General features: G+C 43.0%; 2 protein-coding genes across 3 annotated transcripts in view; one reads left to right on the top strand and one right to left on the bottom strand.

Moving 5' to 3' along the window:
- The window catches only part of RGL1 (ral guanine nucleotide dissociation stimulator like 1), a 247887-nt gene that overhangs the window by 221814 nt on the left and 3581 nt on the right, over window positions 1-22492 (bottom strand). Inside the window, exon 1 of one of the 2 annotated variants that reach the window (XM_084792401.1) lies at window positions 21225-21284. The exons of the other annotated variant lie outside the window; for it this stretch is intronic. The gene's annotated coding sequence lies outside the window, so the exon portion shown is untranslated. Of the gene's footprint in view, window positions 1-21224; window positions 21285-22492 lie in introns of those variants that run through there. 2 annotated transcript variants of the gene reach the window in all.
- APOBEC4 (apolipoprotein B mRNA editing enzyme catalytic polypeptide like 4) lies at window positions 13210-14922 on the top strand. Its single transcript, XM_084795994.1, is given in 7 exon segments — window positions 13210-13401; window positions 13404-13490; window positions 13493-13785; window positions 13787-13864; window positions 13866-14042; window positions 14044-14193; window positions 14343-14922. Coding segments are annotated over 7 exon segments (909 nt in total). The 5' UTR covers window positions 13210-13322; the 3' UTR covers window positions 14388-14922.

Raw genomic sequence — 22492 nt, 5'->3', positions numbered from 1 at the left:
CCCTGAGCATGATGAAAATGTTATGGATACAACACCAAAGGCTCAGGCCGTGAGAGAAATAATTAGCAAGTTATATATCAATAAAACTTAAAACTTTTGCCCTATGAACGTCAATGTCAAGGAATTGAGAATGAAAGCCAAATAATAGCAAAAAATATGACTAAGACACGTGCCACAAAAAAATTGTTGCCAGGCGGTGGTGGTGCACGCCTTTAATCCCAGCACCTGGAAAATAGAGGCAGGAGAATCTCTGTGAGTTCGAGGCCAGCCTGGTCTACAAAGAAAGTCCAGGACAGCCAGGGTTGTTACACAGAGAAATCCTGTCTCAAAAAAAAAAACAAAAAACAAAAAACAAAATTAAAAAAAAAACTGTTATTCACAAAATATGAAGAACTCTTAAAACACAATAATAAGAAGACAAACAGGCCAAGTCTTAAAAGAAAATGAGCACACAATCCAGACAGATTACTCGCCATAAAAGATACGCAGATGTAAATAAGCATATGACAAGAGTTCATGTCATCTGACAGTAGGGAATTTCACATGAAAACATCAACGGAGCCGGGCATGGTGGTGCATGCCTTTAATCCCAGCACTTGGGAGGCAGAGGCAGGTGGATCTACAAAGCTACACAGAGAAACTCTGTCTCGAAAAACAAAAAAGAAAGAAAGAAAGAAAGAAAGTGATGTGATACACACAACTGCATCAATGACCTGAATAAACAAAAGAAGTGGGAGTCACAAACTATGATCCCATTTACATTCTCTAGCTTACAACAGCTCAACTCGATTTTTTTTTTTTTTTAATTTATAAAGACATGAAAGTGAGCCTGTAGAAACAAATACTCCAAGCTCATCTCCACAGCCTTGTCCTGTCCATCATCCACAATCACTGAAACGTCTTGTGGGTTTTTGGGGGGGTTTTGGTCTTTTGGGGGTGAGTTGGTTTTTTGAGATAGGGTTTCTCTGTGTAGCCTTGGCTTGTAGACCAGGTTGGCCTTGAACTCACAGAGATCCACCTGCCTCTGCCTCATGAATGCTGGGATCAAAGGTATATGCCACCATGCCCAGACTGTCTTGTATTTTACTTTGTTTTGTTTTTAGTTTTTCGAGACAGGGTCTCTCTGCGTAGCCTTGGCTGTCTTGGACTCACTTTGTAGACCAGGTGGGCCTTGAACTCACAGCGATCCACCAGCCTCTGCCTCCCGAGTGCTGGGATTAAAGGCGTGTGCCACCACCGCCTGGCCTGTCTTGTATTTTAATGATAATATAAATATACACATTTTGTTCAAATTCAATACACTATATATTTAATGAGTTTATTTTATTATATATAAATTATATCTCAACAAAGTTAACCATAAACAGGTGTGTTTTTAAGGTAATGGGTAATGTGCATTATTTTAAAGATTTATTTATTTGTTTTATGTATATAAGCACTCTGTCTGCATATATACCTGCATGTCAGAAGAGGGCATCAGATCGTATTATAGATGGTTGTGAGTCACTATGTGGTTGCTGGGAATTGAACTCAGCACCTCTAAAAGAGCAGTCAGTGCTCTTAACTGCTGAGCCATCTCTCCAGCCCCCAGCTGTGGCTTTATGTTAAGGGATAATGGCTATCTATAGGAAATATTCTGTATGGAATGGGGAGATAGCTGTCTGTACTTTTGGATGTCTCAGTACAAATGGGTATCTCAGGACCTTTGCTGTATAAAAACCAATAGTGCAGCCAGGCATGGTGACACATGCCTATAATCCCAACACTCGGGTGGCAGAGAGAGGCAGATCTCAGTAAGTTCGAGGCCAGCCTGGTCTACAAAAAGAGTTCTAGGACAGCCAGGGCTGTTACAAAAAGAAACCCTGTCTTGAAAAACAAAACAAAACCAATAGTACAGGCCCAAGGTCACTGTTTGGTTTTGTGAGCTTGGCAGTGGGGAGGGGACAATGCACAGGATTTTATCCAGAGCCTTATACATGCTCTGGAAAGCCCTCTTTCAGCTACAAGTCAGCCTAACTTTTCTTTTTTGTTGTTTTAATTTGCTTTTACTTTTTCAAGACAGACTCTCACTATGTAGCCCTGGCTGTCCTAGAATTCACTATGTAGCCCAAGCTGGTCTCGAACTCACAAACATCTGCCTACCTCTCCCTCCCAAGCTCTGGGATTAAAGGTATGCACCACCACTGCCTGGCTTTCTAACTTTTCGAAGATAGATAGTGGACAGCCAGACTTTCTTATATGTAAAAATTTTCAGTAGAATAATAAAATAATGCCAATGTTTCCAAGGAATCAGAAAATAGAAAATATGACCTGTTTTTCAGCAGCAGAAAGACGAAAATAAATATTGGAATTTTGAAAAATATATTTTTGTTATGTTGCATAACTTAACAACTATTACCAGTGGAGCAGATAATGATTTTGACATAGCACATCACAAAAAAAGTGACTATCAAATATTGAATAAAATTCATAAAACATTTCAATACTGTATTCTCATAATAAAGGACTCTTGTATAAAAGATTTGTTAAACATAGCTATTGCTGTTATTAACATAAGATTTAAATCCAACCTATGTGATTGGGATAAATTGTTAAAATAGGTCATGGGTAAAGGACTGGTAACGAATTTTGAAAACACACTTTTGTTCTATTCCAAACACATGTTTAAAACTGTTAGCCTTAGCTTGTGAATTTGCTCTAAAACTTCTTCGTGTGTGCCCATCAACACACTTTTATAGCTAGCTTTCTTTGTTATGATTCTTTTCAACAAAAATATATGAACAGGTTAGTTATGCATTATATCCGCCAGCTAGTGTTGACACTGATTCAACACAGATTAAACAAATAAAGCAAACCAGTTGGTCACAATAAAAACTTTGAAAATAAACATACTAATACAAAGCGTTTATAAATGTGTGTACACAGCACAGTAAATGTACAGTTTATGGGCCAGATAAGAACACTAGCTGTGCAAGCCGCAGACCCCAGGTCAATCCCCCGAACCTGTGTAAAGCCAGCTGCAACTCCACATCTGTAATCCCATACTCCTACTTTGGGATGAGAGGTGGAGACAGGAGACTCACACGGAAGCTCATGAGCCAGCTAGCCTGAACTCCACAGCACAGAGGCAGAGCTAACCAGAGACCTTGATGAAACAAGTGAGAGAAGGGAACAGATTATCACCTAACCAACTGTCCTGCACACACTCAGCGTGACGTGCTCCTGCACACATCATTTTAAAACATACATGTTTCTACTCCATAGGTTTTTATGAGTCACAGTGATTCTCAACGTTAATCACCTATGTACATAATTTCAATAAGCATCATGTATCAGCTTTGTAATTCCATGCCTCTCTCTAGTCTAGTCTTCTATAAATAAAATTATTTTCTTTAACTGTTGGCATTTACACAATGGTAGACATATAGACCAATAAAACAGAATATGGAGCCCCAAAATAAACTTAGGACATACATGGTCAAGTGACTTATAGCAAGGAAACTACAACATAGCAAGAAGTGACACTCTAGTCAACAGCTGCCACTGGGAAACTGGGTACCCACAGCGAGAGGCTGAAACTGGAGCTCTGGCCACACGGAGAACAAAAAGGGAAAAAAAAACAAAAACAAAAACAAAAAAACCCAAAACAGATTAAAGACCTAATTACTGAGACTTGAAACCTAGGGTATAATCTTTACCACACTGGTCTTGGTGACCATTTCTCAGCTTTACCAACAAAAGTACAAGCAACAAATGCCAGGCCAGGGCTGGGGACGTGGCTTCCAGGCAGAGTGCTTACCTAGACCACCCAATTGTGGGCTCGACTCCTGGAGGCAGAAAAAAGCAAAAACAAGACGAGCATTATGTTTATATTTATTAAGCACTAATTTTTAAAAAATGGACAGATCTGTTGGACAGATTATAGGAAAAAATGGACTTATATTTTATTTGCCATTTTGTTCTCTCATAAAATAATTTTTAGAGAATGATTGTGTTTTAGATCTGTTTTAGTCATATTTATGACTAGAGTTGTGAGTGAGTCCTGCCAGTTTGAAGCCTTCCTTGGAACTTACCCTGCAGAGGTCACAGGGTGCCTTTCCCCTTTAATCCTGAGCATTTGCTGCTGTTTCCTTGGCAAGGAGGGAATTCCAAGTGGAAGAATTAAGTCTAAAGTGTGGTTAAGAAAAGGCCAGCAAACCAGTCCCTGCTGTCTGGACTGCGCTGCCACCCTGTGGCCACTTTGTCTGCAAACCCAAACTACAAGATCCATCTTTTGTTCCTCCCTTCCACCTTTGAGATAAGGTCTTAATGTAGCCCAGGTTGGCCTAGAACTCCGTATGTAGCCAATGATAACCCTGGATTCCTCCTGAACCTCTTGGCTTTGTGTTCCTAGTGCTGGCTACAGGCCTGTGTCACCATGCCTGGTCATCCTGCGCTTTTCTGGCTTCCTTTCCTTTCAGCCTATATTTTTCCTTTCTGTCTTTCCCATCAAACTACTTAGAGAGCTCCCAAAACCTCCTGAGTCCTCCGTCCTTCTTCACTTCAGGCTTGCTTTTAAATTCAGGTCCTATTTCTGACTGACTTACTACTGCTACATAGATCAGAGTGTTGACCAAGCTGCGACACAGAACATATTATGTAACTAATTAAGGGCAGTGTGCGCAAATAAAAGTTAATAACGAAAGCAATAAAATATAAATTACCTCTGCCACCCAAAAAGAGCATCACTTCCCATGCAGCCTTTAGCAAACACAGCCATCCTGTATTGCCAGATCACTGGCTGCAGTATTTTATAGCTGCATACTTTTACGTGGATAACACACAGTTCATCAGAATGAAGACGAAGCCTGGCAGGTGGGCTACCACAGAAGCGTCTCGCTTGGGTAGGTATCCACCTAAGCAGAGTTCTTCCTTGGAACCATGGGTAAGCCTTTGTTTGTTTGCTTCCTTGGGACAATAAAGTTGTCCCACGCGCACCTGTGATTCAGCACGTCCCCGAGATATGGGCGGCAGAGCCAGGAGAGTCACAGAAGCTCACGGGCCAGCAAGCCTAGTGAAGGTGGCAGTGAACAAGGGGGGCCCTGTCTCAAGCAAGGAAGAAGGCCAGGACCAACACCCTAGGCTGTCCTCTGATCTCCACCCAGATGCCATGGCCGGTGAATGCTCACACTCATGCAGGGGAGGGGCATGTGTGGGAAGAGGAGGGAGGAGGGGAGAGCAGTGAGGACCCCTTCGCAGTAGGACTAGAATTGGAGGATATAATGTCATATAAATCACACAAAAAGACAAATACATGTTTTCACACGTTAAGTTTTATAAGCTGATTTTATAGAAGATAGTAAAATAGGACTTCTCAAAGTCTGGGAAGCGAGAGGAAAGGAGCATAGCGAGGGGACTGACGCGGTGCAGGGTGCAATTAGAGGAAAGGAACAATGTCTGCTGTTGTATAGCACAGTACAATTAACCACGGTTAGCAGCCATTAAGTGTGTGCTGCAAAATTGTGTAGGGATTTCAAATGTTCCCAACACAAAGAAATAATAAATATTTGAAGTGATGGTTTTACCAATTAGCCTGATCATTGCTATGTGATAATTAGAATTTTAATATATATTTTAATATAATTAAGCTTCCTAAAGCCAATCTAGTACACAACTGGGTGATATTATGAGGCTCATATCTCCTCCTCTTGCCAGTCTAACTTTCGCCAGGCCCCCACTGAGAGTGCATGGCACACAAGGGGTGACAGTGCAGAGCCTGCGACATGTTTCCTACCTTGACTGGGGCCTATTGCAGGGTCAAACCTTTATTATATAAGTATCTCATCAGATTTCTAAAATTACCACTTTTTAAATTTTATTTATTTATTTATTTTGGTTTTTCGAGACAGGCTTTCTCTGTGTAGCCTTGTCTGTCTTGGACTCACTTTGTAGACCAGGCTAGCCTCAAACTCACAGAGATCCACCTGCCTCTGCCTTCCAAATACTGGGATTAAAGGCATGTGCCACTATGCCCAGCAAATTACCACTTTTTTAAGTTTTTTGTTTTGTTTTGTTAGATAAGGTCTCACTATATAGCCCTGGGTAGCCCTAAATTTGTTACAAGGCTGGCCTCAAACGCACAGATATCTGCCAGACTTTACCCCACCCGCTAATAAGGGCATATACCACAACGTGAAAGTTTTTTTTTAGTAATATTGTATAACGGGGTATCGTTTATCAGAGTTAAGCAGAAGGTCAGCTATGAGAATCAACTTTCAGTCTTTTGTAAATTCATTCAGTGAGGAGATGGTCTGAACACAAAAGCCAAAACAAGAAGGGCATGGTTCAGGCAAAAAGTGGGGTAGTATGAAATACTACATTTGCCAAGGACACCAGGCAGGGGAAAGTAAGCCAAGATAACACATCCAGTCTACAAGGGGCCCCATGGCTGAGAGAGGGCTGCTGGCAGGGGCCACTGATGTCTGACGTCAAGATGACAGCAATACACGCAGACAGCAGGGGCTTCTGGGAGCCCGTTCTCCCTGAGGAGTTAGAGTATATATGCTTACAAGCTGTCAGAGTAACTAACAGGAAAGCACACTGACCACCACTTATTCAAGTAGCCTGAGGAAGAGCAAGGGAATAAGAGCATAGTGGATAACAACTGCAGTATCCTAGTGTCTGAGAAACGGAGGCCAGGGAGAAAGGGAAGAGAGATGGACCGGCTACACCAGAAGCAAAGCTTTTCTTAAAATGAAGGGAGCCACACATACAAGTAGCAAGGGCTTACCAAAAACTTTCTCAGAAAATGGAAAATGCTGACACTTTCTATAACTTCTTTAGACAGAATCAAGAGCCCCGCTTTGGGTCTGGAGAGATGGAGAGATGGCTCAGCAGGCAGAGCACTTGATCTTGTATAGGACCTGGGTTCAGTTCCCAGCATCCATACGGAGCTCCAGTTCAGGAGTACAGATGCACCCTTCTGGCTTCCCCGGATACTGTGTGTACATGAGCATATGCAAACAAGAAGGGCAAAACTTTCATACATATAAAATAAATCATTTTTAAATGTCATAAGAAAAAAAGCTGGGCATGGTGGCACACGCCTATAGTCCCAGCACTCGGGAGGCAGAGGCAGATGGATCTCTGTGAGTTCGAGGCCAGCCTGGTTTACAAAGAGAGTCCAGGACAGCCAAGGCTACACAGAGAAACCCTGTTTCAAAAAACCAAAAAACAAACAAACAAACAAACAAACAACAAAAAAAAAGATGAAGAAAAAGGGGGTCCCTTAGTGGAGTATGGGTCCATTTGTCCAAACTTGCTCTCTTTCCAAAGTCAATGTCACCAAAAGGCAAACCTCCCCAAGGGCGGCCCCTGGCATCTTCACAGACAACAGAGCCCCAAGTCTCATCCATGCACTAAGCCTGGCACCTACTCTAAACGCTAGAGAAGGCTGAGAAGAGGGCCTTAGGTTTTATTCTTACAAGGAGAGAAAAAAAAATCAATGCATTCTCTTAAACAGTTAGATATAACCCTTTTATCTGGATGGGAATAAGTAAGCAGACACATATATTTTCATCTTTGGAACAGGTGGTTTCATGTGCAAATAGAGTAATAAGTGTCAGCGCTGTATCCTAGCAGTAGCTACTTTCCAAACGTTACCATGGCACCAATTCAACAGTGTTCTTAGAGGCAGCCACACCTCAGCGGGGACTAACTTGGGCCAGAAAAAAAATAAAAGAACTAATAGAAACCGCTAGAGTCCTGACATGGTGTCAGAGGTGAGTCTTGATGGCACACATGCCCTCTGAACCTTCGTGAAACAAGGCATGGGACTTCCAGGAAGAAACGGAGGAGATGGAGCAGCGCCTCTGACACCTGGAGTGTGATCCAAGCCTGGAGACAAAACGGTGGTAATTATAACTGCTAGCATTTGTTTTTAGCTCCAAGCAGATTGCGCACAGATTGGGAAGGGCAAACTCCATTCTCCAATTATTCCAGTGCGAACTGTGCCTTAGCAGCGCTCGCTAGATCCTAGCTAGTTGAAATCGGAGCAGTCTGTCCTCACAGCATGGTTCGCTTGTGTTAAATCCAGGAAGTCTGTCCTGCCGTGGCCAAAGTCCAGGGCCACTCACCACTGGATGAGAGAGAGAGAAAGTCCTTCAACAATAGGGGCTCCCCACATCTCTCGTGCTTACTCCAGCAAATCTGCTCTTTAGATGGCAAAGTATAAATCCCGAGCACAGGCAAAGCACTGGGGGAAGGACCAAGCAGTAGTAACGCCAACAGCCAGGAACCCACACGGCCTGTGAGCCAGTCAAGGCTTCGCAGGTAGCTCTGGGCCACCTGGATAGTGAAAAGCAAAGAGACAGGTAACAAAAAGTATCAATATAGGTAGCCTGTAATTGATAACAACTCATATAATGAACCTTGTGTTCTATAAAAGCATAAAGGAAACTGCGCTCTTTCCTTTAGAGCAGGCCGGCGAAAGGACAACCCAGAAAGACTCTAGAAAAAGAGAAGACTCCAGAAGAGAAGCTCAGATAGCTGGCACTGAGAAGCCATTAACAAGAACATGACTCCAGAGCCGTCCATGGCAAAGCCATTGTTCAGCAAGATCACTTTCCAGACAGTGCTGCACCGTGTCTGGCTAGGGCTGAAGCATGGCAGGAGAGGGGTAGAAATAACAGAATGTTTGGAATGCAATGAGGAGTGTCCATGCTGTAAAAAGACTAAGGACTCTTGCTTTCCTAAGGGCAGTTAGCAGTCACTACCTTCTTAGCTCCACACACCAGCTTAAAAAGGCAGAAAAGGCCCTCTTAGTGTGTTTCCATCTCATTTACAGAGCAAAAACACTGACACACAAGGGAGAAAATAAATCATCTGTATCAGCAAATCTTCCAGTTGCTGTTGGCATCACTATTCCTTCCAGTCTGTTCTAAGTGTGGGTGTGTATGGTGCACATGCCTATTCCTACTGTGTGGACATGTGGTGGCGTGTGTGTGCATCTGTGAGCACAAGGGTATAGAGGCCCGAGGCTGACCGCTAATATCTTCCTCCGTGGCTCTCCACCTTTATTTTTTGAGACAGGCTTTCTCACTGAACCTGGAGCTGCCATTTTGGCTAGTCTGGCTAGCCAGCCTGCTCCAGGGTTCTCTCTCTCTCTCTCGTCGTTGGGCTCCAGGATTACAAATGGGCTGCCACGCTTCTACGCGGGTTCTAGAGAGCCAAACTCTCCAGTTCTCTCAATTGCACAGCCAGCATCTGAGCCATCTTCCCAGGCCCTTCCAATCTTTTTGACGCATGTTTGTTATACGCACCACAAAATCATGTTTTAAGCCTTCTTTTTTTTTTTTTCATTTGTATTTGTCAGCATTTTTCTCTGGTGGGTTGGGAATGTAACTGGAGTACTGAACGGGATGTCACTCAGCGGTGAGCCACACTAAAGGCACAATACTAAAGTGTACAATTTAGGCTTAGCCTTTACAAGTTTTGGTAGCAGACTGAGTTTGGCTGAGAAGGCTTAGGGAGAACTGATGCTCAAAATTTGCAGGAAATAGTCTTAGGTTTCAAGACACCTGCCCTTTGTCAAGGGCTAGAACCAGCTTCCCAGGTTCCCAAGCTATTCCAAGGACGAGGTGGCTTTAAAGGAATGCAGTAGCATCAGGAGAATGCAGTGCTAAGGAGGAAGCTGAGGCAAATGCCCAATCCCATTTAAATGGGTTAAATTAGCTTCAGAGATAAAACAAAAATCTACAAGGTAGGTCAGGTGGTGGTACTCATCTGTACTCCCCACACTCGGGAGGCAGAGGCAGGTGGACTTCTGCAAGTTCAAAGCTAGCCTGGTCTAAATGGCAGGTCCCAGGCCAGTCAGGACTACACAGTGAGACTTGATCAAAACAAACAAACACAAACCATAAACTAATAAGTCCATGGTGCCAGAGTTACCACAGGGCTGTTAGCTGAGCACAAACAAAGCCATACTTCACGTTTACCCAGACTTTTAAAACATTCTCCACTCAAGACAAGATTCCCACAGGAAAGTCACAGGTTCCATCCAATCAAATAAAAGGTGTCTGAGATTGCTGGAGGGTTAGCTTAGTGGGCAAAGTGCTTGCTGTGAAAGCCTGAGCCAGTAAGTTTGCATCCTCAAGACACATGCCTGGGAACCTGGAGCTTGGTGGAAGGCAAAGACAGTCAGATCCCTGAGGGATGTGGCTAGCCAGCCCAGCAGAAACTGGAAGCTCTAGGTGCAGGAAGAGGGCCTGCCTCAAAAGCTAAGATGAAGACCAACAAAGAAAAATGTGAGCCAGGCAGTGGTGGTGCACACCAGCACTCTGAAGGCAGAGACAGGTGGATCTCTGAGTTTCAAGGCTAGCCTGGGCTATGGGAGATTCTGTTGCATACCTTCATCCCCCACCCCACCCACCCCACCCCCCAAAAAAACAGAATTTGAAAAAGGGTTTGGGATATAGCTCAATGGTAGCATTCCCCAATAACATGACTGACAAATACATACATACACACACACACACACACACACACACACACACACACACACACACACACACATATCCTGGGGAAAGTATGAGGACTAGTTAGCCATGCTTAATGAAAAATTCTTTTCTGAATACAACAGGAAAAAGTAACCACAAAATAAAGACTTATCACAAAAAAATGAATTTGGTGCAGTTAAATAACAGGGAAAATACTCAAAGTATACTATATGCTTGCATGAAAAGTCTTATGTAACCCTGTGTAAAAATAAAACACAAACATAATTAAAAGCCTCTATAAACCAGGTAAAATTTTTTCTTAAATTTTTGGTTTTTTGAGACAGGGTTTCTCTGTGTAGCCTTGACTGTCCTGGACTCACTTTGTAGACTAGGCTGGCCTAGAACTCACAGCGATCCACCTGCCTCTGCCTCCCGAATACTGGGATTCAAGGCATGCACCACCACCTCCCAGCTCAGGTAAAATAATTTTAGGATTTTTTTTTATTCTATATGTACAAGTGTTTTTGTCCGCTGTATGAATGTGCACCACACGTATGCCAACGCCCAACAGTGAGCCACCACCAGGAACCAATCCTGAGGATTGTGCAAGAGCAGTAAGTACTCTAACCACTGAGCCTTCTCTGCACACTCCATGTTGAAGAAATGATAGACATAAGGCCTTGACTCACAAAGAGCTCTTGCAAATCAATAAGGAAAGATGAGGCTTAAAAGAAGATAAGGGGCAGGGCGTGGTGGTGCATGCCTTGAATCCCAGCACTTGGGAGGCAGAGGCAGGCGGATCTCTGTGAGTTCGAGGCCAGCCTGGTCTACAAAGTGAGTCCAGGACAGCTAAGCCTACAGAGAGAAACCTTGTCTTGAAAAACCACAAAAAGAAGAAGGAGGAGGAAGAGATGGAGGAGGAGGAGGAAGAGGAAGAGGAGGAGGAGGATCAAGAACAGTTCACAGAAAAGTAAGTGCTGCTATGGACCAATAAGCACAACCAAGTAACACCAGTGCACACTTCTCAAACTGGCAAACCGGGTATAATGACCACTGGGACCCAGCAAGATTAAGTGTCCTTTCCAGGAAACAATTTGACAAAGTCTGATACTATGACTTAACGATAATCTACACTTAATGAGAGGAATCAGACACAGAAACAATTTGCTTATAAAATATTCATTAAAATGCTGTTAATATTTTAAAGAGGCAAGAACTTGAATGTTATAGTTATATAGTAAAATTCTCAATAACCATGAATATTGCTCTTTTGAATATTGCTTTCTGAAGTAACTTTAATAACAGGAAAATTCTATGGTGCACTACAAGTGAAATAAGGGTATAAAACATGACCCACAGAATACAGAGTGTGAGTGTGTGTGTGTAGGTGTGTGTGTAGGTGTGTGTGTGTAGGTGTGTGTGTGTGTGTGTGTGTGTGTGTGTGTAGAGGAGGGAGAGACTGAAAGAACGGATCTATTATCAGTAATTGAAATACAAATTGGTACAAACCAGTGAGATTTTTCTTTCTTCTGTTACATACAACCATTCTCTACAAGGAACACATGGCCTTTATACAATAATTTAAAATGGTTTAACAACTATATCTTAATGCTCTAGGTTAAATATATAGTAACTTGAGAAATATGTTTTTAAAAATGGCATTACCTAAGTTTCTCAATATTTGGGACTGAATGTCCCAGGAACCACTGGTTCTCTATATTCTAAATAAACAATATGTTGCTTCCATGAGGGTGATTTTTGAAGCCCCTCTAACAAGGCCCACCAACCGAAAACAAACCCTCAGATGTGAGTGAACCTATGCCCAGGAGTCAAACAACACACAAACGGTACTTCTAGAAGTTGCCCTAGCAGCCAGTTCTGAAAAGGACAGCATCTTCGTATTACTGCCCATGGTTTTAGGAAGCAGCTCATTCAAAAGGCAAGTATACTCAAAACCCGTGTCCCATATATCAGCCACCACCACACTCAGATAAGAGTCCAAGAAAGAGATCATGAACACAAAGCCTGCTTAATTCTTTGGGCTTTCACAAGTAAGGATCATCAAGATGACATGGCACTTGCACTGCTGTCACTAAGAGCTAAGGTTGGTTGAGCCGTGTCGGGCACACAGGAAAGTGTCTGATACTTATTATATGTATGATAGTATTCAATTCCAAGACAACCTTATGAATAGGTCCTATGATCATCTTTGCAGACAAGGAGGCTGTGGCTCCAGAGGCTAAAGGACTTACCAGAGGCCACTAAGCTGGGAAGCAGAGCAGCCCAGCCTTCAATGTAGGCTGCTTCTGGAACTTACTCTGCTAACCCATTTGCTCTACAGACATGGAATCTATGAAACAGGCACAGTTGTATTCTGCATTGCTCTTCAGTCTTCCCCCTCCCCTCGCACCCATCACAGCCTCAATAAGGGAAAAGGAATCTTTTTTAATGTATTTCTTTCTATTTAGTGCATGGATGTTTGTCCTGCATGTATGTCTGTGTGAGGGAGTCTGGTCCACTGAAACTGGAGTCATAGGCAGTTGTGCGCTGCCATGTGGGTGCTAGGAATTGAACCCAGGTCCCATGGAAGAGCAGCCGGTGCTCTTAACCATTGAGCCATCGCTCCAGCCCCGGAAAAATGAGTCTTGAACTCTGGAATCCACTTCTACATGTCTCACCTTTAGGCTAGAATGTGCTTTGCTGGCAATTGGGTAATTATGTTAGCCCCCTTAAAGGAAACTAGAGCTTAGTAAATTTACGCACTGTCTTCAGGTTTTCCTGCTACAGTTCCAAGTCTAATTTCGCTTCCTTGTTTCAATCTGCAGCTAAAAGATTGTAGAGTCAGCAATGGAGCCTCTGTGTGAAGAGTACCTAACACACGACAGAACACCAGTCAAGCCTTACTCCTGGCTAAGCTTCTCTGGAGACTCACTAACTGCCCTTACCACATGCAGACAGGCGAAGAGGCGGGAGTGCCCGACACAGAATTTCATCACATTTTTGGATTCCCATGGTCTACACGTACCCTCAAACAAAGCACCTCAGGTTTTATGAGCTGAGAAGCTCCTCTGGGAACCTGACACAAAAGGGCCACGTTAGTAACTGCACTGGGACTCACACCCACCCAGAGTCAATGCTCTTCGAGAGGAGTGGCTACCTTGACTCATCCATGGCCTGTCACGGCAACATTAGACCCACCCCTCTGTATTCCGGCTACTCCCCTTTTGATGAGGATGAGCACTGCTGCAGCAGTAAAATGCACACTTTCCTGATGATGCATCCAGACGTCACTTTTAGCATTTTTTTTTCCTCATCTCTATCATGCTGAGAATCAACTTCCTGTGTCAGCACAGAACCGTGAGGCTCTTCGGAGCCTGGCCAGCTTATGGGCCCCAGGTCACTTTGTGTCCAATAACTGGTGCCATTTGGCATTTTATTCTCGAAAATTTTGTTAGCAGTGTCTCAGGACCAACTGTTCCCCCACCCTTTACAGTTGACAGGTACAATGCTTATAAAGTAAACTGCATAACAGGAGTGAAGCCAGACTTCACTGATGTACTACAGAGCCAGCAAAAAGAATCAGAACATAAAATCTCGGGCAGCTTCGGGAAACCACCCCTTAAACCATGCTGTTCCTGGACAACAGCAACCCAACCTGAGGCAGGACCCCAAGACTCCTGTTGTTTTCATGGTGGTGCCTTACAGAGATCTACCCCCAGTCCATGTGGGTCAAAACCCACAGAAACCCAGGAACATAGTGAGGCACTTGAATATGCCTCAGCTGTCATCCTTCGAAGCCAAATACCTCAGAAAACCTCCCTCGGGCAGGCCGGTGGAGGTGGTGGAAGCCACAAATGGGTCTGCAAGCAGCAAAGAGGAAAAGAAAAGAACAAAAAGAAATGGGAGACATAGACACTATCTTCTCAAGCCAAACATTTACGAAAGGATGTACTTGACAGGTAACCAAAACTTAGTCTCTCTTCCAGCTCTGACTGAGACGGGGACAAACTGATGTAGTAAAGACAAAACCTGATCACTTACTATAACTACTACAATACGCGACAGACTTTCAACATAATCCAAAATTGGCATGAGCAACTTCCTCTCTCCTCCTAAAGGTAACATTAACAAAATAAATTCTTAATTTTTATTTTATTATTTGTAAATGTGAGGGTATTCTGCCTGCATGTTTGTCTGTGTATCATGTGTGTACAGTGCCCCTGGAGGCCAGAAGAGGACATCAGATCCCATGAGACTGGAGTTACAGATGTTTGTACACTGCTGTGTGGGTGCTGGGAATTGAACCCAGGTCCTCTGAAAGTGCAGTCAATGCTCTAAATCACTAGGATATCTCTCCAGCCCCAAAATAAATGTTTTGAAGAAGAAAAGGAGGGTCATTACTCTAGCCTACTCACATCATCCTTCCAAGAAGGATGTGGACTAAATAACTTCCTAAATTGGTTTCAGTATAAAAAAATACACTGTAAGCTCAGAGAGCACCTGAAGTTACTGACATTACACACTGTCTCAAGGGCAAAGCAGTGGTTTTCCATTGATTGTTGGCTAGGGCCAAAAGATTTTGGAGGCAGTCATTTTTTTCTAAAGTGATTCAAAATTGTTCTATGTGGGTAAAAGCTCTTCTGAAAATTGATTATATGTGGCTACAAAACTTGACTTTTTTGAAACCTAGCCAGCCACTCAGTTTGATCTTTCCAACACAGAACTCTCCCTCCCAGGAAGATCACAGAGGCAGGATGATGTGTGAGAATCCTCAGAGGCACCTCCATCGTGTGCTGTACCTCACCGCACATCACTCTCGATGGCTTCCAAGGATCCTTTTTTCCTTATCTCATCAAGATAGCAATTTCCTGTAGGGCACTCTAAATCAATTGAGTACTAAAGTGCATCCTCCCTCTCCTCCCCTTCCCTCCCTCTGCCCTTCCTTTCCTCTCCTTTTCTCCCTCCTTCTTAATTTCTCTTTTCCTGTGACATATAACACAATATCCACTCAAAATATTTGGTAGCACAGTTGACTCTCCATCTCAGTAAATTCACCAGTCACTACCCAGCATCCCTCATCCCCTCTGGGCCAGTGCCTGTTGGTCCACCTCCATGGGATACCATTATCTCTCTTCTACTGCAAGCTCCTTTGTGCAAAATGTATGTGTATTTCTTTCCATTTGTCTGACTTCTTCGCCAATATATTTGTACATTCTCTTAAATTCTTCAAATATAGCTCTTTTAAGAAATTTTCCTTGATTAACCCTCTGAGCCACTTAAATAAAATTACATTGCTTAGCTAGGCCTGTAAGTCCAGCACTCTGGGAGGCAGAGACAGGCAGATCTCTGCGAGTTTGAGGCCAGCCTGGTCCACAAAGTAAGTCCAGGACAGCCAAGGCTGTCTTGAAAAAGAAGTTACATTGCTTATACATTATCTATATTTCCTTCTTCATTTCTCCCTTGGAAATATGTAAATACATACTATATTCATAATGCATTCCTATGCAAATTCCTATTACATTTTCATATACAGAGTCAAAGCTGACTCTATAAAATCTCTATATAAAGTCCATGCTACCTTAATAAGGTAATATGCTAAAATTAACATTAAAACCCATAATGTTCCAGGAAAGGAGAGGAGGAGATAAGAAAAACTGTCTTAGAAATAGAAATTTAAATTGTGATTAAAACAAACATGAATAAAATCTTTAAAGAAAATTTCTGTCTTAGCCTGCAGATTTTGATCAAAGTAACAGAATATAATTTTATCAGAGGTATACAGTGGTTATTACTTGAAGAGATACATTGACTTTTATTATTAAATTATGAAACCGTAAACTGTAATGCTATGTTTGGGGGAAAAAGAACAGCAACATAAGAAATTTGGCATTTCTGATTACTCTAAGAACAGAACCAAGGTCTGAGCGCCTAGCTCCTCAGTATGCACTGAACTTCACACGGCACAGGCTTTATTCCTAGTGCCTCCCCTGCTAAGTTCAAAAGGTAAAATCACTGCCATAGAACAAGTCTTCTAAATGGTGAAGAAGTCTACAACATCCCTCAGGTTACAAAGTATACCGAGTCTGAAATCTATGAACTTGAGTTTCAAATATGAATTTGGATTTCAATGGTATGTAACAAGAGAATAAATGTTGACAGGAAAGAGATGTGCTCTTGATCCTTACGGTTTTTTGTTTTTGGTTTTTGAGGTAGGGTTTCTCTGTGTAGCCCTGGCTGTCCTGGACTTGCTTTGTAGACCAGGCTGACCTTGAACTCACAGAGATCCGCCTGCCTCTGCCTCCCTGAATACTAGGATTCAAGGCGTGTGCCACCACCACATGGCTCATCGTTACATTTTATACTAATTAGATAGGCCTGGACCTCAGAAAAGGAAGGTGAATGACAAGTCACAAGTTCAAGCCAATACTATAAAGAAGAAAATGAATGACCTTTGCCACATGTGAGCTACATAATGAGAGTTTGCCTGTTTATTTATTCGTTTGCTTGTTTTTGTGAGACAGGGTTTCTCTGTGTAGCCCTGGCTTTCCTAGAACTCACTCTGTAGACCTGGCTGGCCTCAAATTCGGAGATCCACAAAGGCATGCACCACTAACACCAGGGAAACCTTTCTTAAAACAGAAAAATAATCTGTTTCTCTCTCTACAAAAGCAGGAGTAAAAGCAGGGATGACCTTGAACTCCTGAGCCCCGCCCCCACCTCCACCTCCCAGGCATTGGGATTAAGACGTGCACCACCACAGCCAGTTTCCAGGGTGCTCAGTACTGAACTCAGGGCCTTGAGCATGCTAGGCAAGCATGCTCCCAGCTCGGCTGCGTTCCTGACATAGCTCATCTTTAAGGAACTTTTGAGCTCTGCCTCCTTTAAGAAAATATACAGCAAAGCAACTTTTCCAAGGAGTGAGCTCTTACACACAACGACATGCCTCACTCACAGTGGGTTCCTGGTCATGTACAGCTGATCCAGAGATTGAAGAGAGAAATTTGGATACTCTGACCCCCTTCAACAAGCTGGCAATGGTAATGTTTAAGAATATCACTACCGGGCTGGAGAGATGGCTCAGTGGTTAAGAGTACTGGCTGGTCTTTCAGAGGTCCTCACAACCATCTGTGATGGGATCTGATGCCTTCTTCTGGGTGTGTGTGAAGACAGATTATTCATATACATTAATATAAATAAATATATTTTTTTTAAATGCCAGTTAGGCATGGTAACACATGCTTTTCATCCTAGCAGAGGCAAGTGAATTTTTGTGAGTTCAAGGCCAGCCTGATCTACATAGAGAGTTCCAGGACAGCCAGGGCTACAAAAGGAAACCCTGACTGGGGAGGGTTGGGGTGGGGGTGGGGGGGGAGAATCACTGTACCTCACAAAATGAAATTTCAAATAAATAAAATAGAAACCAACAAATTAGATCAGAAAAAAGACATGGGGACATAACCCAAGAAACCAAGAAAGGTGAATGGAAGACCGCAATCTTCAGCCTGGCTCAGAGTTTGGCGTTCAGCTTTGTAGACGCTATTACATATATAGTCAATTTGAAAAGAATGGATTTAAAGGTCAGGGGTAGACTGATTTACAAAGCTGACATTTAAAGATGGCTAAGAAGTTGATTTCCAGTGGGACTTACAACTGGATATGCACACAAATATTTAAATCATCCAGCCTATACTGTCTTCCCATGTTTATGAATTATAATCAGAAGCTTGCTGGATAGTTGACTGAGTTGAATGTTTGCACTGTCCACTCTGCACTTGTCTGGAGATAGGCCCCTGTCCTTTGGGGAAAAGTAATGAGGTGTGTGCAAGGGTTTCTGTCTCCTGAAGTGTGAGAGACAACATAGGCTATAACCAACCCCTGCTGTGTCTGGCATATTGATTTTCTATTGACATTTGTTGTTGATGATGATGTTTGAGACAAGTTCTCTCTCTGTACCCCAGGCTGCCCATGTGGTCACTATGTAGCCCAGGCTCAAGGCCATCTTCCTCCATCTGCTTCCTGAATGTGGGATTCCAGGTGGGAGGCACCACAGCCAGCTTTCTTGATATTCAAAAACTTCGTCAAGTGACAGTCTCATCCTAACGTGCTGCCCCAAGAGCAAATCTTATTTCATTACATACCATGGCTTGTGCACGTGCTTGTGAATATCAGCCTTTAATGACTGCTATGCCTCTTTTTTGACTCATGGAGCACATAGTTTAGCCACAAGTTTAGCTCACAGAATGTAATCCTCTTCATCTCATTTCCAAGGCTCTAAGGAAAGCCACATGGCAACTCCCAGTAATTAATATTATTGCTAGCCAACATTTTCAGAGAGTTTATGTCAGGTATTTTAAGCACTTAAGTATTAACTCATTCAATCCCTCCAATAATCCTATGAAGCAGGTGTTATTATAATACCAAATAAAAAGACGGTACCACAAAGAGTTTGCAATGGCCTGACAGTAAGTCAAAACCTAATGACTGAGCCGACAGTCAAACCGATGTCTGATTCTGGAGCCCACGGTCTACTCCTCGGGCCTTCTCTAATGGTGTGTGCTGCCTGGAAACCCAGTGCCCATCAGTGCCTCCGCTCAGACACAGGAAGCCGAGTGCCCTGCATGGTCCAGGCTGGGGACTCTCAGGCTGCTCTAGATGCCTGAGCTTTGACTGCTAACTCACCCCTCTCCCCATCACCCAGCACCACAAAGCAAACATAAATCCTAGGATTACCTGACTGTGCTGTGCCAACCAGGGGATCCAAAGGAATGGGACGTGGACTCATTTTTATCTAAAACTTGTTAAAATTAAAAGCACTTGTTTTCTATAATTAAAAAAAATTAAGAGAGAACAAGCAAATATAAACTCACTTCTTGGTATAAGACTCTAAGAACTGAAAGTAAAGACTTTAAGTAGTTATGAACCCATGTTCACAGCAATATATAACACCAACGCTGTAGGAAAAGTAAACAAATGTCCACTGACACATGAGTTGGCAAACAAAATGTGGCATCTGTCATGTAAATGGAATGTTAGGGGCTGGGGAGATGGCACAGTGATTAAGAGCACTGGCTGTACTTGCAGAGGACCCAAGTTTGATTCCCAGCACCCATATGGCAGCTCACAACTGTCTCTAACTCGAGTTCCTGGGGAATGGATGCCCCCTTCTGGCCTCTGTTGACACTTGCATTCATACAGATAACAAGCACACACATGAATGAATGAATGAATGAATGAATGAACGAACGAACGATAAAATAAATGTTTTTAGAAGAATGAAGTGAAATGGAATTTTGTCAACTTTCAAAACAGAAAATTCTGATGCCACAAATAAACTTAAGAATGTTATACCAAGTGAATTTAATCAGTCATAAAAAGACAAACACTGTATGAGTTTGTCTATATGATGTACCCATTAAGTCAAGTTGATAAAATTGTGTTTGTGGGGTGCTGAAGGGAGGAGAGAGTGGGGAGTTATTCATAGATCTAGAGGTTCAGCTCTGTAAAATGACGGATTGCAGTTAAGATTGTACAGAATGGGGTTGTACTTAATATCAAGTACCTGTACATTTCAAAAGAGCTATGTGTGCAGAAGGAAGGTGTGCATGTGTGTAGGTGTGCCAGTGTTTGTGCTTGTGTGTGCAAGTACACATGAGGAACCACTACTCACGCACATGTGTACAATGCAGGTAGAGGCCAGAGGTCAACCTCAGGTGTCATTCACTAATTGTATCCACATATATTTTTAATGTTTAAATTCCACTTTTTAAAGTATTTTAATTACATGTGTGTGGAATGTGCACATGAGTGCTGACCATATGAGAGGTCAGAGGTGTCAGATCTCCTGGAGCTAGACTTACAAGTTGTTATGAGCTACCCAACATAGAACTGAACTCAGGTCCTCTATAAAGGAGATGAGCACTCTTACCTTCTGGGCCATCTCTCCAGGCCTGCCTCCACTGTGGGATGGAGCAGCAGGGTCTCTCACTGGCCTGAGCTCATGGATTTGGCCAAGCTGGCTGACGGGTAAGCCCCCAGAATCTGCTGTCTCTGCCTCCCTAGCATGGGATTTACAGGCACACTCCATTATGTGTTACATGGCATCTGGAATTTTAACTCAGTCCATCTTGCTTTCAAGGCAAATGCTTCACTAACTGAGCTATCTCCTCAGCCTGGCATTTATTATCTGTAACAAAGATGTGTTGATTAGCAGGGAGTGGTGGCGCACACCTATAATCCCAGCACTCGGGAGGCAGAGGCAAGCTGATCTCTGTGAGTTCAAGGCCAGCCTGGTCTACAAAGTGAGTCCAGGAACAGCTTGTATTTTTGATAATCAGATTGAAGGAAAAAAAGAGTTGATTTTAATATCTTGTTTACATAGTTAATAGCCAGAATTTGGGGGGGGGGCACTAAGGTCTTTTTGCCCACAGAGCACTAGGGAAACCAGGAGCTTCTCCTCAATGGAGGAGATAAAAATAGCTGTTTTCCCACTCAGAAGGCTGGGAGTGGATACTGCTAATGACCCGGTGACTTCTGCGATCTGAGGAGGCACAGCTCTCCCACCTTTTGCTATAGAGGCAGCCCTCACCCAAATCCCCCCAAATGTTTGTCCCAGACTCTCCCTCCCTGGCTCTGTTAATAAAACCCATCCTTGGGGAGGGGGTGTCACGTGTACTTTATAGCTGGCTGGCTTCTATGCTATCTTAGTTGGACACCACACTAGATTCTAGCCCCTTCAGCTATAAAACTCACCCTCCTGGTCACATGTACTTTGTAAAGCAGTTTCTAAGTGGTCACACCTCAAGCTTTATTGGGCTCCTGGAACTGGAATGATTGTTGCCTGGAAACCTAGAATGAGAATGATTGTTGCCTGGAAACTTTTTCCCAAATTATACTGTCTTCTTAATATGCTGATAATGAACCCCCTGGTATCAGACTCCCCAAGTCTGAATCCTGAATACTGAAGTCCAGCTGAGACATCCCGTCTCACGGACTGAACAACTACTGGATCCTTGGACCTTCCATTCATAGGCAGGCATTGTTGGATCAGCTGGACCACAGCCTGCAAGCCGTTCTGACAAATCCCCTTTCTATATATAGAGATTCCTTCTGTAAGTTGTTACTCTAGAGAGCCCTGACTAACGCACATCGCACAAGAGGACATAAATTACCATCATCTCAATTATTTTAATTGTATACTGAGACAAGAGCTGCCTTTAAATGACTGTTAACATGAAGAAAGCTTAATGATGTGAAAGGATACAGGATAATATGTTTTAAAGACTTATTTTAATTATGTGTATATATGTGGGGGAAGTTATGAACACTTTCGACTAAAACTGTCCAGAGATTCTAGAAGAATGTGTCAAATACAGTAAAGATGGTGACGTGTGAGCCCCCTGATGTGAGTGCTGGGAACCAACTTGGATCCTCAGTTAAAAAAAAAAAGTACATACTCTTAAGTGCTGAGCCATCTCTCCAACCCCAATAATGTATTTTAAAATCCATATATCATCATAAATAGTTCATATCTCATTCACTACAACATTTAAAAGACAAGGTTTATCCTTTTGAAACTGTTTCTCTGGATGACAAGAGTCTTTCTGGGGAAATGGTTCCATTGATAAAGCGCTTTCTGCCCCAGCGTGAGGACCTGAACATGGAGCCCCAGCGCCCACATTCAAGCTGGGGGTAGTAGCATGTGCCTGTAATGCCAGCACCAGGGAGGCAGAGACACAATGCATGTGACTTATTGGCTAGGTAGCCTTGTGGAACTGGGGAGCTCCAGGCTCAATAAAAGAACTTGTCTCAAAAATAAAGAGGAGAGGAATAAAGGAAGACACCCAACATTGACCTCTGACCTCCCACATGTACACACATATGCAAGCGTCCATATATTCATGGATATACACATACCTAAGTACACATTGATAACTAGTTAAAATCTTTGATGTACTAAAATACAAGGGTCCCACGATTGTCACTAAGCTTTCTACTGTACTTCACTGTATAATCATAAA

Source organism: Acomys minous (genome assembly GCF_964271855.1).
Source record: "Acomys minous genome assembly, chromosome: 1".
NCBI classification, from domain to species: Eukaryota; Metazoa; Chordata; class Mammalia; order Rodentia; family Muridae; genus Acomys; species Acomys minous.
Note: the sequence above shows the minus strand (reverse complement) of the source record. Positions and strands in the feature narration are given on the sequence as shown.